Source organism: Neopsephotus bourkii, unplaced genomic scaffold (assembly GCF_033783945.1).
Source record: "Neopsephotus bourkii isolate Nb327-2 ecotype Australia unplaced genomic scaffold, CSIRO-AGI_Nbou_v1 NB_1183, whole genome shotgun sequence".
Lineage (NCBI taxonomy): Eukaryota > Metazoa > Chordata > Aves > Psittaciformes > Psittacidae > Neopsephotus > Neopsephotus bourkii.
Window position 1 is genome coordinate 1356602 of NW_026901668.1, and position 12994 is coordinate 1369595.

General features: G+C 38.4%; 1 protein-coding gene across 3 annotated transcripts in view; it reads right to left on the reverse strand.

Moving 5' to 3' along the window:
- PIK3C2G (phosphatidylinositol-4-phosphate 3-kinase catalytic subunit type 2 gamma) overlaps positions 1 to 12994 on the reverse strand; it is a 210475-nt gene that overhangs the window by 128167 nt on the left and 69314 nt on the right. For all 3 annotated transcript variants that reach the window (XM_061363896.1, XM_061363895.1, XM_061363897.1), the window contains exons 14-16: positions 8987 to 9101; positions 7083 to 7213; positions 1782 to 1970 (exon numbers count right to left, since the gene is read on the reverse strand). In XM_061363896.1, the coding sequence (XP_061219880.1) occupies positions 1782 to 1970; positions 7083 to 7213; positions 8987 to 9101 (435 nt within the window). The remainder of the gene's footprint in view (positions 1 to 1781; positions 1971 to 7082; positions 7214 to 8986; positions 9102 to 12994) is intronic.

A 12994-nucleotide genomic window follows, 5' to 3' on the forward strand; every position in this document is an offset into this window, starting at 1 on the left:
GCATATACATGTCTCTCAGTAGTTAAGTCATGTGACCCAGACATTTCTGAAACTAGACATCCTTAAGGAAATGTAGCCCCTCTGTTTCCAAAGGTTAGCTTCCCAGCTGTTCATGCACCAACAAAATATTGTGGATACCTGAAGGGCAGCATGTTTATTTTTTTTTAAGAGGATTTGCACTCTGATACAGAACTTCTTTCTGTACTGTTAGCACGAAGCAAATAAACTGGACTGATGCTATCTTTTGTAAGAAAGAAACTAAAGGGACAAACCAGCTAAGATCCTGATCAGAAGTACTTTTTGGCACGACTGCAGGTGCCAGCCACTCCCAGTGATGACACCAGGAGAGACAAAGTGATGACATCTTCCCATCTTTTCATGCCAGCAGTCTCTGCAGGTGCCAGAAGGAAGTGTGTATACTCTATCTACTACGCACTAAGAAGGTCTGTGTCAGGCTGAGTCATATTAAATATCCTGTGAAGCACCTGACAGGACTGATATTCTGCACCACACCCTGATGCAGAGCTGCATCTTCAAAGAACGATCCAGTTCTTCACTTGCAGAAATGCCACCCATACACAGAAACAAAAAATGACAAAAGGTCTAATCTGAAAGCCTGCCATGCTCTGACAAACTCAAAATCTCTTGTCGTTCCATGCTGTGTAAGAAAACACACAGCCCATATACTCCCTTCTATGTCTCTTTTACCTATTAAAAATGGATTACAATACTTTAGTAATGGTAAACAAGGGAACAGTAATATGCTCCAGAACCTGATCTTTCAGGACCTTCCCTGCCGTCATTCCTGCAAAACATATAAAAGACATGTATAGAAACATGAAACTGCTAATAGTTCAGATATAAACTAGGTATTCTTAGGAAATCACTTTTAGAGGGAAATGACAGCCTATAGTCAGTTTTATACTATTAAATAACTCCTTTTTAATAACATGGAAGTGATTATATATAGCCTTTTCTCAAGTAAAGCTTTAGGTGAGGTATTTTTCTAAATGCATAACACAGAACTGAGATTGCAAAGCTGGTGCAGCTTGTGCTTACCCAGAAAAGCAAGGGCTTGATAGACCAAATTTGCTCAACCTTTTCATCTGCACGTTTAATATTTTCAGAGGTAGGTCACCTAATGTACAGTACTTCCCAAGTATTCTCCTCCTTCTGGAGGAGAAGCAACTGCTGACACAGATTCTGTCCCCTGACATCTCCTATTACCTCACAGGTAAGACTATCTCCAGCATCAAGAAAGCCTTCCAATAATCAACTCTGAGTGTAAGAAGTAAGGGTAGAACAAGGTACCACAACAGAATTTACTCCAGGTGTGGAGAACTGACTTCAAAGTTTTATCCTATCTGCCTCAGAAAGACAGGCTACAGGTGGGACTGTATGTATTTACATGGTGTCATAATCTAGAAGCAAATTCAGGCCTCCTTATCTCCCATTAGTCACTTCATGCCTGTACAGTTGCTTGAAGATACAGAGTGCTATGAAAGTGCTAAGTATTCTTGTTACCAGAAACTGACTGAACCTGATACAGAGAATGAAATACTCTTCATTACCCTGAGGAACAGAAAACCTTCTCAGCCAGGAAGGCAGGGCTGGCATATTCAGTTCAAGGTCATCACAAGAGTTGCAACTATAACTTCAGTTTGACACAGGGACAGAATCGAAAGCACAGTCAGTGAACCACAGCATGACATGGTGATGAATTAATCAGCATGTGATTATTTGTTTACTGCTATTTTCCTACTTGGTTAATTTTCCTTTACCTGAAGGTCAGAAGCCCAAGTGCCTCCAGGGGGTTAGAAAATCTCCACCTCCTCAACACGGCATACATTTCTGATACAGTCATTCGATCCCAACTGGGTGCACTGCCCAGTACCAGAGGAAGGGAGCAATTCTGATTATTGCAGTAGTAACGATAAAACCATAAGATTCTTTTCTGTTGCTCTGAGAGTCTGGAAGAGAAGATTAGAAATTCAGTTTGAAATTAAAACCACCTGGAGCTTTGTGTAGCAACAGTTATTGTACAGAGGGGCCAAGTCATACAGTACACTGCTTTTCAGCTAAGTACGTGTTTTCCTTGGGGTAGGGTATCATTTTCTGCAGACCAGCTTTTATAAGAAAAGTGATACTTATACTCTGGATCTTTCAGCCTTAGGTCATATAAAAATGAAGTGTCAAAAGACACACATATATGGTTATTTCACTTTCCAAGCACTCTCATTTTTCTTCTCTACTGTCTCTGTTGGTGGTGGTGTTTGTTTGTTTTTACTGGGGTTTTCTGACAGAGACAAAGAAAGGAGCAGTTATCACCAGATAAATTATTGTTACATCATTCTGCTACACATCATCTCTAATAAACTACCGTAACAGCTAGACACACAACACTGAAAGCCATAGCTTTCACTCCTGCCCTTGTTTTGACTGTTCAGTGCAGGTGTGTCTATTTTTAGCATATTCACATTTAAAATCAGGTTTAGGCACATCCATGCACATACACGAGAACATGAATCCATGTGCACACACACAGTGATTATCCCTAGCACAGATACGAGTTTGCAAAAGCGAAACAAAGCTCCCCGCAACTTGTATGTCTGTTTGCAAGGCCTAGCATACCAAGCTTCGCTGTACTTACTTACAAAGAAGGATTCAATACCACATTCCTCCTAGAGATATTAGCTATCTAAATGACACTGATAAAATGGCCACTCTTCACACTATATTTCAACATAGTAAGAAATGCCTCAGAATAATTTATGCTATATATCCTCTGATTTGTCAACAATTCAGATATCTGCCTCATGCATATTAAATTCTAAGGCTGATTCTCCTTAATTTGGTATCAGAGCCTTCAAAAGCAAGCTTGGAGACTGCAAACTGATCTCACACAAATCATTATTGAAACCAAGAGAAATATCAGTTTTCTTGGTCATACTTCACCAGACTGGTCATCCATCTAATTAAGTACATAACTAAATGGACCTAGATACTTCAGAGCAAGGTGTGAGAAACCTTGTTGAAGGCAGTAAGTAAACAGCTTTTTTTCGGTCAAGCATTTCATTATTCAGATGTGTAAGCAGGGCCCAAAATCCAAGTGTTCACATTATTTTCAAGGTCATCTTTTTATTTACAATGTTTTGGGATATTCTTAGCTAAAAAATATCTTACCCCTGCTCTGTTGAGATTGTGGCTTTCACAGCTCATAGCAATGAGTTCCTTTGGCTCTGCATGCACTAGAGAGCTTTTTTTCTTTGCAATTCTGAACTGCCAAGCATTTAGGAATTGAGAATATTGGTACAAAGATAGACATGTTTTTTATTGTCACAAGAGGGAATGTTTATTTTATTCCTTTAGGAGAATAAGCTTATAAACTTATGCAGAAGATGAACCTAACTGTGATACAAATTCTGTCATGGCTTTCAGTAATCATTTCAAGGAAAGTGCCATTTTGGTAACCATTTCAAGTAACAGCTTCAGAATTCACAGCATGTCTATTGTGACAATAGATGTCTTCGTGTGAAGAAGTCACACACAGAAAGGAGATAAAAGTAGGTCTGAGACTTTATTGCCTGTCTGGCAATCTTATGCATTTGGATGATATTCTGCAGGACAGTTCAGCTAAACGACCCCTTTTATATGTTGACTTGAAACAGAAATTTAAGCTTTCAGACACCATCCTCCAAACTAGACAATCTGTTGTTCAGATTAAAGCAGCTAAAGCCTCTACTCAGCTTGCAAAGGGAGATAAGAAATCAATCCTTGTATCAGGTTTTCTAAATAACAGATTTCTCTGTCTGACTTCACTCCAGAGGCAATACCATTTTCTCTTTCCATGTTTTAAAGATCAGAGATGGTAGGGCATGGGTTTTTTTAGTTTTGGATATTAAGCTTCTTAGTTGTAACACACGTAGCAGGACATTTAAGAACATTGGTAAAAGTACTTTGCAAACGTACAGCATCTGAAGATTGTTATGCTAATAAGGACATTTCTTTGGCTCAATAGGGATAAGATGTTTATGAAGCCTCTATTGATAAAAAAGCAGTCTGGTTTTTTAGGTAGTAGTGTATCTAGATTTCCCACCATGTACCAGCTATATTAAAATATATAGCTCTCTTCTCAACACAAATAAAAAGTTTCAAAACTTAAATAATTCAGCGGTTTTCAGTTTAAAAGTTTTCATTAATCCCTTTAGCTAAATGAAGAAAACAGCTTCTATGAAAGCTTTGTTAGATAGTTTTAACTATTTCTTTTGTGGAGGGAAATGGCAAATATGAATTTAAATGTTTCTGGGCTGGTTTTGTTGTTCATGTTCAATACTAAATCAGAACAAGACAAAAGGCAAAAAGAGGAGAAAGCAGCAAAGTTAGCAAATGGAAATTTCTGTCCCCCAGCTCTGATTCTCACTTGCAAGTTTCTCTCCTGTGAACAGACGAGCAAAATGTGCAGCATCTCTGCAATTTTTTAGACCTGTTTCACTAGTCCCCCTTCAGAAGTAGCATTTCTAATCATAATTCACAGCAACAGTGCACTCATGACTGCTGGTAGGCAAACTACATTCTGATCAGCTAAGTGACAAAAAGCTGAAAGAGCAGTGAAAGGTAGGAGAAAAATAATGACCGAAGAAAAGAAAGATGGCAGAAACAAGACAGTTATCTTCCTGACTTCAAACCAGTCTCTGATCCTTACGCTGGGAGTCACAGCTCACAAGCAGGCTGTATCACGTTCTAAGAGCAGCCATTATATCAGATGGTTAGTATTCTGGTCTTTATATTTCAAATGCAGTAATCCTGAAAGGAATCAAAGGCTCACATCTGGAATGTTTCCAGAAGTCAGTCAAGAAGGCAGTAATAAATGAATTCTCTTGGTCTTGGTTCCCCCAGTCTGGCCTGGTTTGGTGATGTTGCCAAAGGTCATAAAGCAGCATACAGTGTAGGGCCGTGAAGAGCACAAGAGCCATATGGTGAAGTTAATTTCCTTCAGTCCCATTGATGCTTTCACTAATCAACAGCCAAAAGACGTTGGCTCATCACGGTGACCAGTGATCTGAGCCAACTACCAAAGACAGGGGTCTGAAAGTCAGCTACTGGGAAGGCCATATATCTGGACCAGCTACTGGGGAAACAGATGCCTGTAACAGGAAGAGGGCCAAGCACCAGCAACCAAACCGAGTGTGATTGTGAATGTTGGGGGCTTGGATGTCTGGGTGCCAGCAGCTGGGGAGAATAGGGAGATCTGGGGCCAGCTACTGGATAGACTATCTTAGCACAAATACTGGAGGATTCACTATTGTGACACTACATATAAAACCATATATATGTATGTGTATGTATATTATATGTATATATATTCCACCAGCAGATGCTGATTGCGATCAGAAAGACAGGAGGAACAGAATCAGGCTGTGCATGTTCATTTTGTGCCAGTGCTGCATGTTTGTATGTGTGCTGGTAAGGTACTGCTTTCTTCCTGTACTGATTTCTTGATATTCCTATCAGGGATACACAGCCCACCTCCTTAATGGCGGAATCAGGATTCATAACACTACTGGATTCAACAGCCTTTTGGTCAACCATGCAGCTGTCTGGTTTTAATCACTGTTTCTCCTTTTTATAAGATAGAAACCAACACAGCACAGAAAAGTCTTCTTAACAAATACATCATACCGCACCGGGACAGCTGATGTAACTTTAAGTTATATAATCATAGAATCATAGCACAGTTAGGATTGGAAAGGACCTTAAGATCATCAAGTTCCAAACCCCCTGCCATGGGCAGGGACACCTCGCTCTAAACCACATCATCCAAGGCCTCGTCCAACCTGGCCTTGAACACCGCTAGGGATGGAGCATTCACAGCCTCCTTGGGCAACCTATTCCAGAGCCTCACCATCCTAACAGTAAAGAACTTCTTCCTTATATCCAATCTAAACTTCCCCTGTTTAAGTTTTAACCCATTACCCCTTGTCCTATCACTACAGTCCCTAATGAAGAGTCCCTCCCCAGCATCCCTATAGGCCCCCTTCAGATACTGGAAGGCTGCTAGGAGGTCTCCATGCAGCCTTCTCTTCTCCAGACTGAACAGCCCAAACTTTCTCATCCTGTCTTCATACAGGAGGTGCTCCAGTCCCCTGATCATTCTCGTGGCCCTCCTCTGGACTTGTTCCAACAGTTCCATGTCCTTTTTATGTTGAGGACACCAGAACTGCACACAATACTCCAGGTGAGGTCTCACAAGAGCACAGCAAAGGGGCAGGATCACCTTCTTCAACCTGCTGGTCACACTCCTTTTTATGCAGCCTAGGATATGGTTGGCTTTCTGGGCTGCAAGCGCACACTGCCGGCTCATGTTCATTTTCTCATCGACCAGCACCCCCAAGTCCTTCTCTGCAGGGCTGCTCTGAATCACATAACTACTGTACCTTTTGGCCTTTGATGGAGGATTAACCCACACAATGAACTGTGATTGGTACAATGGCTCTCTAATCATGTGTGTTCCCAATTCCACTCTGTTTATATCCAAAGTTATTATACACAGTACATAATCCTAATTGATATTACAGCAGACATATAGCTGAGCATACTAATTTGCCTCAATATATAGTGTGGTTTGTTTCACTCTGTCTTTATCCACTTTCTGTGAAAGCTAAAATTTCCATACTTCTTTCCTTGCTTGTAACTTGACACAGGTTGTTTTAATGATCATATACCATTTAACTAAAATATCTGAATTACAAATATACTATTACTAAAGGACGCTAATTTTCACAGAACCCAAAGATTTCTTGCTGATGCTGATATAGACTTAATGACATCACCTGAAAATCTTATGCTTTGAATCAAAAATTAGTTTATTTTCTAAACTGGTAAAATACAATGCCACCTCCAGGGGCTTATTTAGGCTTTGCTGCGATCTATTCTCCCATTTAGAGGTGCTACTACTCAAATCAATCAAGCTAAACTCTCTCAGAGGAAAATTTTGGTTTTACAGAATTGGATACATTTAATTGTGATCAATAGGCTAAGTACAGCAAGCCAAGAATCAGCAGGGGTGGCGGGGTACAACTTACAGCAAGACAGAGCATATCTGCGAAAGTCTCGCAATATGCTTCAGGCAGTCTTCGGTTGGCTCTTCAAGATCACCCCTTCTTTCTTCAGGTTCAGGTTTAATGAACTCCAAATTAGTTTCTGGACAGTCAATCTTTATTTAAAAACAGAACAAAAAGAAGTCATAAGTCCTTTTAGCCACATTTATTCTCAGATACAACTGTCAAAAAATGATCTGTTGGATTTGTACAGGAGGCACACAGAATATGACGGAAAGAAGAGGGGTTAATTCTTTGAGGCCGTTCACTGTTATGTAATATATTACTTAAATGTGTTGGTGATAAAAGCCCATGAAAATCACTGGGAGTTTTGTCACTAACCTTCCTGGAAGAATTTCATCCACTGTATTTCAATTTTATCCAAACTGTAAGAACATACAGATGACATAATTTTTTCCTGTTTTTTTTCTCCTCCTATCTTGATTTTAAATGAGATGGTTCTTAAATGGAAATCTTTCATTAATGTAGATTCTTTTTTTAGTTTGCCTTTTTTTTTCCATAAAAGTAGGCATAATTCTGATCTATAGTTTGCCAGCGTAACAGATGGAAATTAGATTCCTGATTTAACTTCTGGTTGTTAAGTTTTATACATATTCTATGGCATCTACTAATTTTTCATTTCTTACACTTATAGCTGTCAGAAATTTAGGAAAACGTTTTTAAGATAAAGAGAAATAAAACATTGAACTGGAATTAAAAAGCTTGAGGTGATTGATAATCTAAGTATAAACTTTGCTAGAAATTCAGGTTGTTCTTCCAAGTTCAGCTCAGTTTGCACCTCCTGGTTTCTTGTGGTTTTTTTTTTTAATGCACATCATAATCATCTGTATCTATTCTTTTTAATATACATATTAGAACTGCATTTCTTTTCTAAAGGTTAAAAAAGTTATTCCATACAAAATGTGTCCTGTCAATCACATCAGAAAAGCTCTCTTTATGACATTTCCAACATGTTCACAGATTATGATACTGCCACATGTATGGGAATAACTGAAAGTGAAGAGGAGAGAATGAGAGATCCTCCTGTTCTGTTTCTTTCAGTAGAGAGAGATTATAAATTAATAGCCATTTATTGTTACAACTGCCCTTCATTATTAATACGGGGAGCTATTTTAAGGCACCATCTTTGACTGAAGTTCTCAGACTAGGAAATCTCCATTTGCTCATCTATCAAAAATAGGCTATTTTTAGGACAGCGTCATTTATCTGTATTGTCTGCTTTTACATGTCATTTCTGAACAGTTATTCAGCTTTCTAATATAGAAAACAATTGGCTTTGTTCTTGAAGTTTCCAGTTGCTAATTTACACTGGAAAGGTGACAAAACTACCATGCAGATATAATGTATTTTCAATACTGAAAGCACCATTCTGCCCAGAATGAGTGGGTGCTCAGCATGTAGTCATCAAGAGAGAACTATACTGATGCTTATTGAGAACTGCTTGTAGCCAGTTCCTTTACAAATCCTTTATGCTACTCAGTCTAATTGCAAGCTGTATATTCATAACGGCATACAATTCAATAGAACTCAGAAAAAAAGCTCAGATTTGAAAAGGCAGTTATAAGTCAGGTATCAAAGTTATTATTTTGTGCCAAAAGTATTTTTGGAACTAAGATTATACCAACAAAAATTACCCTTTAAAAATATTCTTTGGCCCTCAGAGGTGGCATCTGATATGGAAAGTATTGTACATATTTGCCACTGTGCAGTTACAGACTTCCATCCACTAAAATTAACATGCTGTCTCTGAGCAGCTATAATGGAAATAGGATTTGTAATTTGTGAGGTCTTGATAAGCCATGGGAACAGCCCTTTTTCTTGAATTTTGTTAGAAAACAACCTTTCTCTTTGCTTTCTAGCTTTCTTACCTGCAGTGTTACTGAGGTTGGTGTAGCAGTACTGCAGATGCCTGGGGTAATCATCGTTGTTGTAAGCGTGCTGTACAATGTCATGCTAAGTAGTATAGTTCCATGAATAAGCTGCCTGCAACACACACAGACTAATGCATTGGGTACTGGAGACAATTTGAACAGGGTTTACTGAAATTACATCAAAGAACTTGGAACTGGATAGCTTAAAAAGCAAAAGGAAAACAAACCTTTTATCTCTATGTGTCTAATAAAAAACTGGCCTAGATAAGTAGAGGTTGCATACTGATGGCCTCACTTCTCTAGTCATATCTGTGCAGCTACAGGGATCATGACACAAAATCATGCTGCCAAGACATTCTAGGTCAACTCTGCACTTTACCACTGACTTCTTGTGTGACAGGACTTGCCATTTAAGTTAGGTGTGAAATAAGTATAACACCATATTTCTACCTCAAGATTTAATTTTGAGGACAAACATATTAAGGATTGCAAAATGTCAACACACTGTTTAAGGTGGGGAGTGGTATGAATTTATTCCACAAAAAGAACAAACTCATGGTAACCTATATTGCAACCTTGAAGGACCTTTGCTGATTTTATGTGTAGATGGCAGGGAAAAGGGAATATGATATCAGAGTCTCCAAACAGCTGAAAGGAGTTTGAGTGGGGTAGTTTGTCCATACGTGCTGCATACGGGGTTTTGGACAGATGAAGGATTATGATCTGAAGTACCAGTCTGAGCGCTACATGTACAAGAGTCTTATCAGAAACAGGCATGCATGTGGTCTGCAGATAAGAAAACCAGCATGATTTGGTAGGTCAACAAAATTCAGTCTAGAGAACTTGAATAAAACCAGACAGTTCAGGTATAAACTCTAATCATAACTAATTCGCTCAAAGTAAGAAAATAGTACCTGAATATAGGAAGATACAGTACACTGGACTTAACCTGCAATTTGTCCACATCTTAATGCTTAGTGAGGTCAGAAATTTTATTATGTTCAACATCTTTTTTACTGACAAATAATTTTTATTGTGATCATTCCAAGCACTGCTCAGTCAAAACAACCAAGGAAATGAGCCAAGATTTCCTGCTGTCCACTGCAGCAGAAACAGCCAGCCACGTAGATGAGGTTTGAGTGTGCAGCTTTTACCTGAGATGAGGATGTTAGGTGTATAAGAGAACCCAGATGGACTTTTTGATCCCAACATGAGTTTGCAATATCGCGGTAAGAAAGCAGCTTTGAACTGCAAACCAAAATAAACTGTTGCTAACTCATCTGAAGAAGAAATAAGAAACTCCTGCAAAGTCATTTTTATAGAAAACACTCTGTAAAACTAATTCAGAGGTAATTTTTTGATTTTGCTATTCATTTCTGTTCATGTAGTTAGTGCAAATATTTTATGTTATTGTGAAAACACAGCTTAGGAGGATTACTAACAACCATTTTCTGAAGTTTCTTTTGCAGCTGTAGGTACATTTCCTGGGGAATGGAGGTAGAAAAAGGAACTGTGATGTGAAAAAGATAGTTCTTGGGGGAAAGCAGTTGTGTGATTTGAAGTCTTCCACAATTAGGTCACTAATGTGAATAGGGAATTAATCAGTGGTGATACAAAGTTGTTTTTCTGTTATGTGTCCTCGGATGACCTTTAATAAACGAGTCAAATCTCCTGAACCACTCTTTTGTTGACAGAGGTTTACATCATAATTGGAACTAATTGGCACTTCTGTTAAAAGGGAGAGGAGCAGCTGAAAACTGAATGGATGCAAATACCAAATTATCCTTTTGAGCTCTCATTACTACTAATCACTTTCATATTGTGCTCTAAAACTATAGCGGGCTTTAAGAAAAAGAATACATATAATGAATATTTTTCCTGGGAAACCTGTATAGACAGATACAAGAAGTACCACAGACCTCAGAGGCACTGTACATATGTGTTTAATTGAGGCATTTCCTGAGCTCATTATTTCAACTCATTTGCACCCAGTACAGATGTGGCCAAAGACTTTCCAGGAGGATAAGGAAGAATAAGATAAAGTGGGTTCTCAGACTCCTAACTAGAGAAACAGCAAATAAAGCCAGTCTTTGCTGGACTGAGAAGACTTCAAATGTTAAAGCAAATGACAAGACTGTGAGTAAAACCAAGGACATTAAACTACTTTGATAGTACAGATTTGTTTCTTAGAACTAGATACATATTTATGCCTTGTAAATAGAGAAGCCTAATTTATACATTATAAATAAGTGAACAACTTATGTATCTTCAATCAGTAAGTCAGTCTTTGGACTAAGCCTAGTCTGTAAACACAGGAGGCATGTTTTAACAGTTGTGAAGAAGCATCGACAACTGTGACATACAGTGTGTGTTTTTGCAGCATAGTTTTCCCTAGCAATCTCTGGGACACTGTGCTAACATTCTTCAGGTCTGGGTCTGCTTCTGAAACACACAGGTCAATGAAACAATAAAAAGATGCATCACTGTTTTTAGAAAAAGAGAAAGAAAGAGGAGAACATGCAGGATCCATTTGTAAAGGAAGGAGGTAGCATCATGAATGTGACAACCATAACCTTTATAGAACAAATTCCTCTGTGTTACCTGGTTCTGTTGATGAGCTCAGGCAGCTCACTCCCTGTTCTGCCTGTCGGTTTTCCCATCTATAAGGTGAGGGTAGTCATACTGTCCTTTGTAAAGACTGTATAACAATCACAGCCATAGACAATGCCTTCCATGTAAAATTTCATCATCAAGCACATCAGAAGGTGAATAAACAACTGCTGTTCTGTGCCTACTGCCATTTATTTATTTATATGCTCATGTAAAATCAGGGCAGACGGAAAGCCCTGGAATTACACAGATTCCCAGATCTCGTTTTTTACCACAACCAAAATAAGCTCCCCACCTTATTACAGAAGAGAACACTGCTATTTAAGGACAGCTCAAATTTTATCCTAAGTTAACAAAATCAACCTGTATTCTGAAGTCATGTAGAACACATCCCTCACCATACCCAACAAGAGGAAATTTTTATTGCTTGCTCTGCCTGTTTGGAAATACCAGTTCAAAATAAATGGTGGTGTTAGAGTCAGCCAAGTCGGAGCAATGGGCAACGTGGGGGACATTACAACTCCCAAATTGCCCAGGTGATGGATTCCTGATTTGTTAATTAGCTCTGGATCACTCAACTGTTCAGCCCAAGAGACAAACACAGTTTTCTGATGTGAAAGAATGCAAAGTTGGTACACTGGCTTTCAAACATTTTTCAAATTGCCTCTTCTGTCTAATAAGATTTCTTGCTATAGGTGCACCATCAAGGGCTTTATTGGCATTGATTCAGGCCCACTGAAGTCAGCTACCTGGTAACGATGAGAAATGTGGATATAGAAGTTCACCTACTGGTCAAGTTGGCAGCTACAATAGTTAATACTGTGTTAATTCCCAAGAGTATATAACATTAGAGGGACTGTTTAGATCATATATACCAGGAAAATGAGGACAAAATATAGTGTTAAATAATGTAATTATCCCCAAAACTGACATTATAAGCCTCATAAATTCAGAGTTGTGTTTAAAGGAAATTCAAAGCTTCTAAGCTATTAAAACCCCCATATCTTATGGACCAAGAAGTCTTAACTCTGCACTCGAATGATATTGCAACATAACTACTTTATTCTAATTACAAATGCTACAGAATTTTAGAAAATTTGAATTAGAGATACAATTTTCATCTGCAAAGGAATGCTAAATGTTCTACGGACATTTATAAGGACCACATCTTTCATCCCCAGAGTTTCTAGTTTAGGTAATTTTCATAAATTTGAAGGTGCTAAATACAGCAAATACAAAATTATCAGAATATTCCAGACTTTCAGAACAAATTTCCAGTTACGTTCCTTATCCTTTCCTAATTTTGCCCCAAAACATAAAGCTAAAAAATAAGTTTACAAGCTATAATTTTAAGGTAAACAGCTATATTTAGGCAAATATTGGAAAATATCTGCA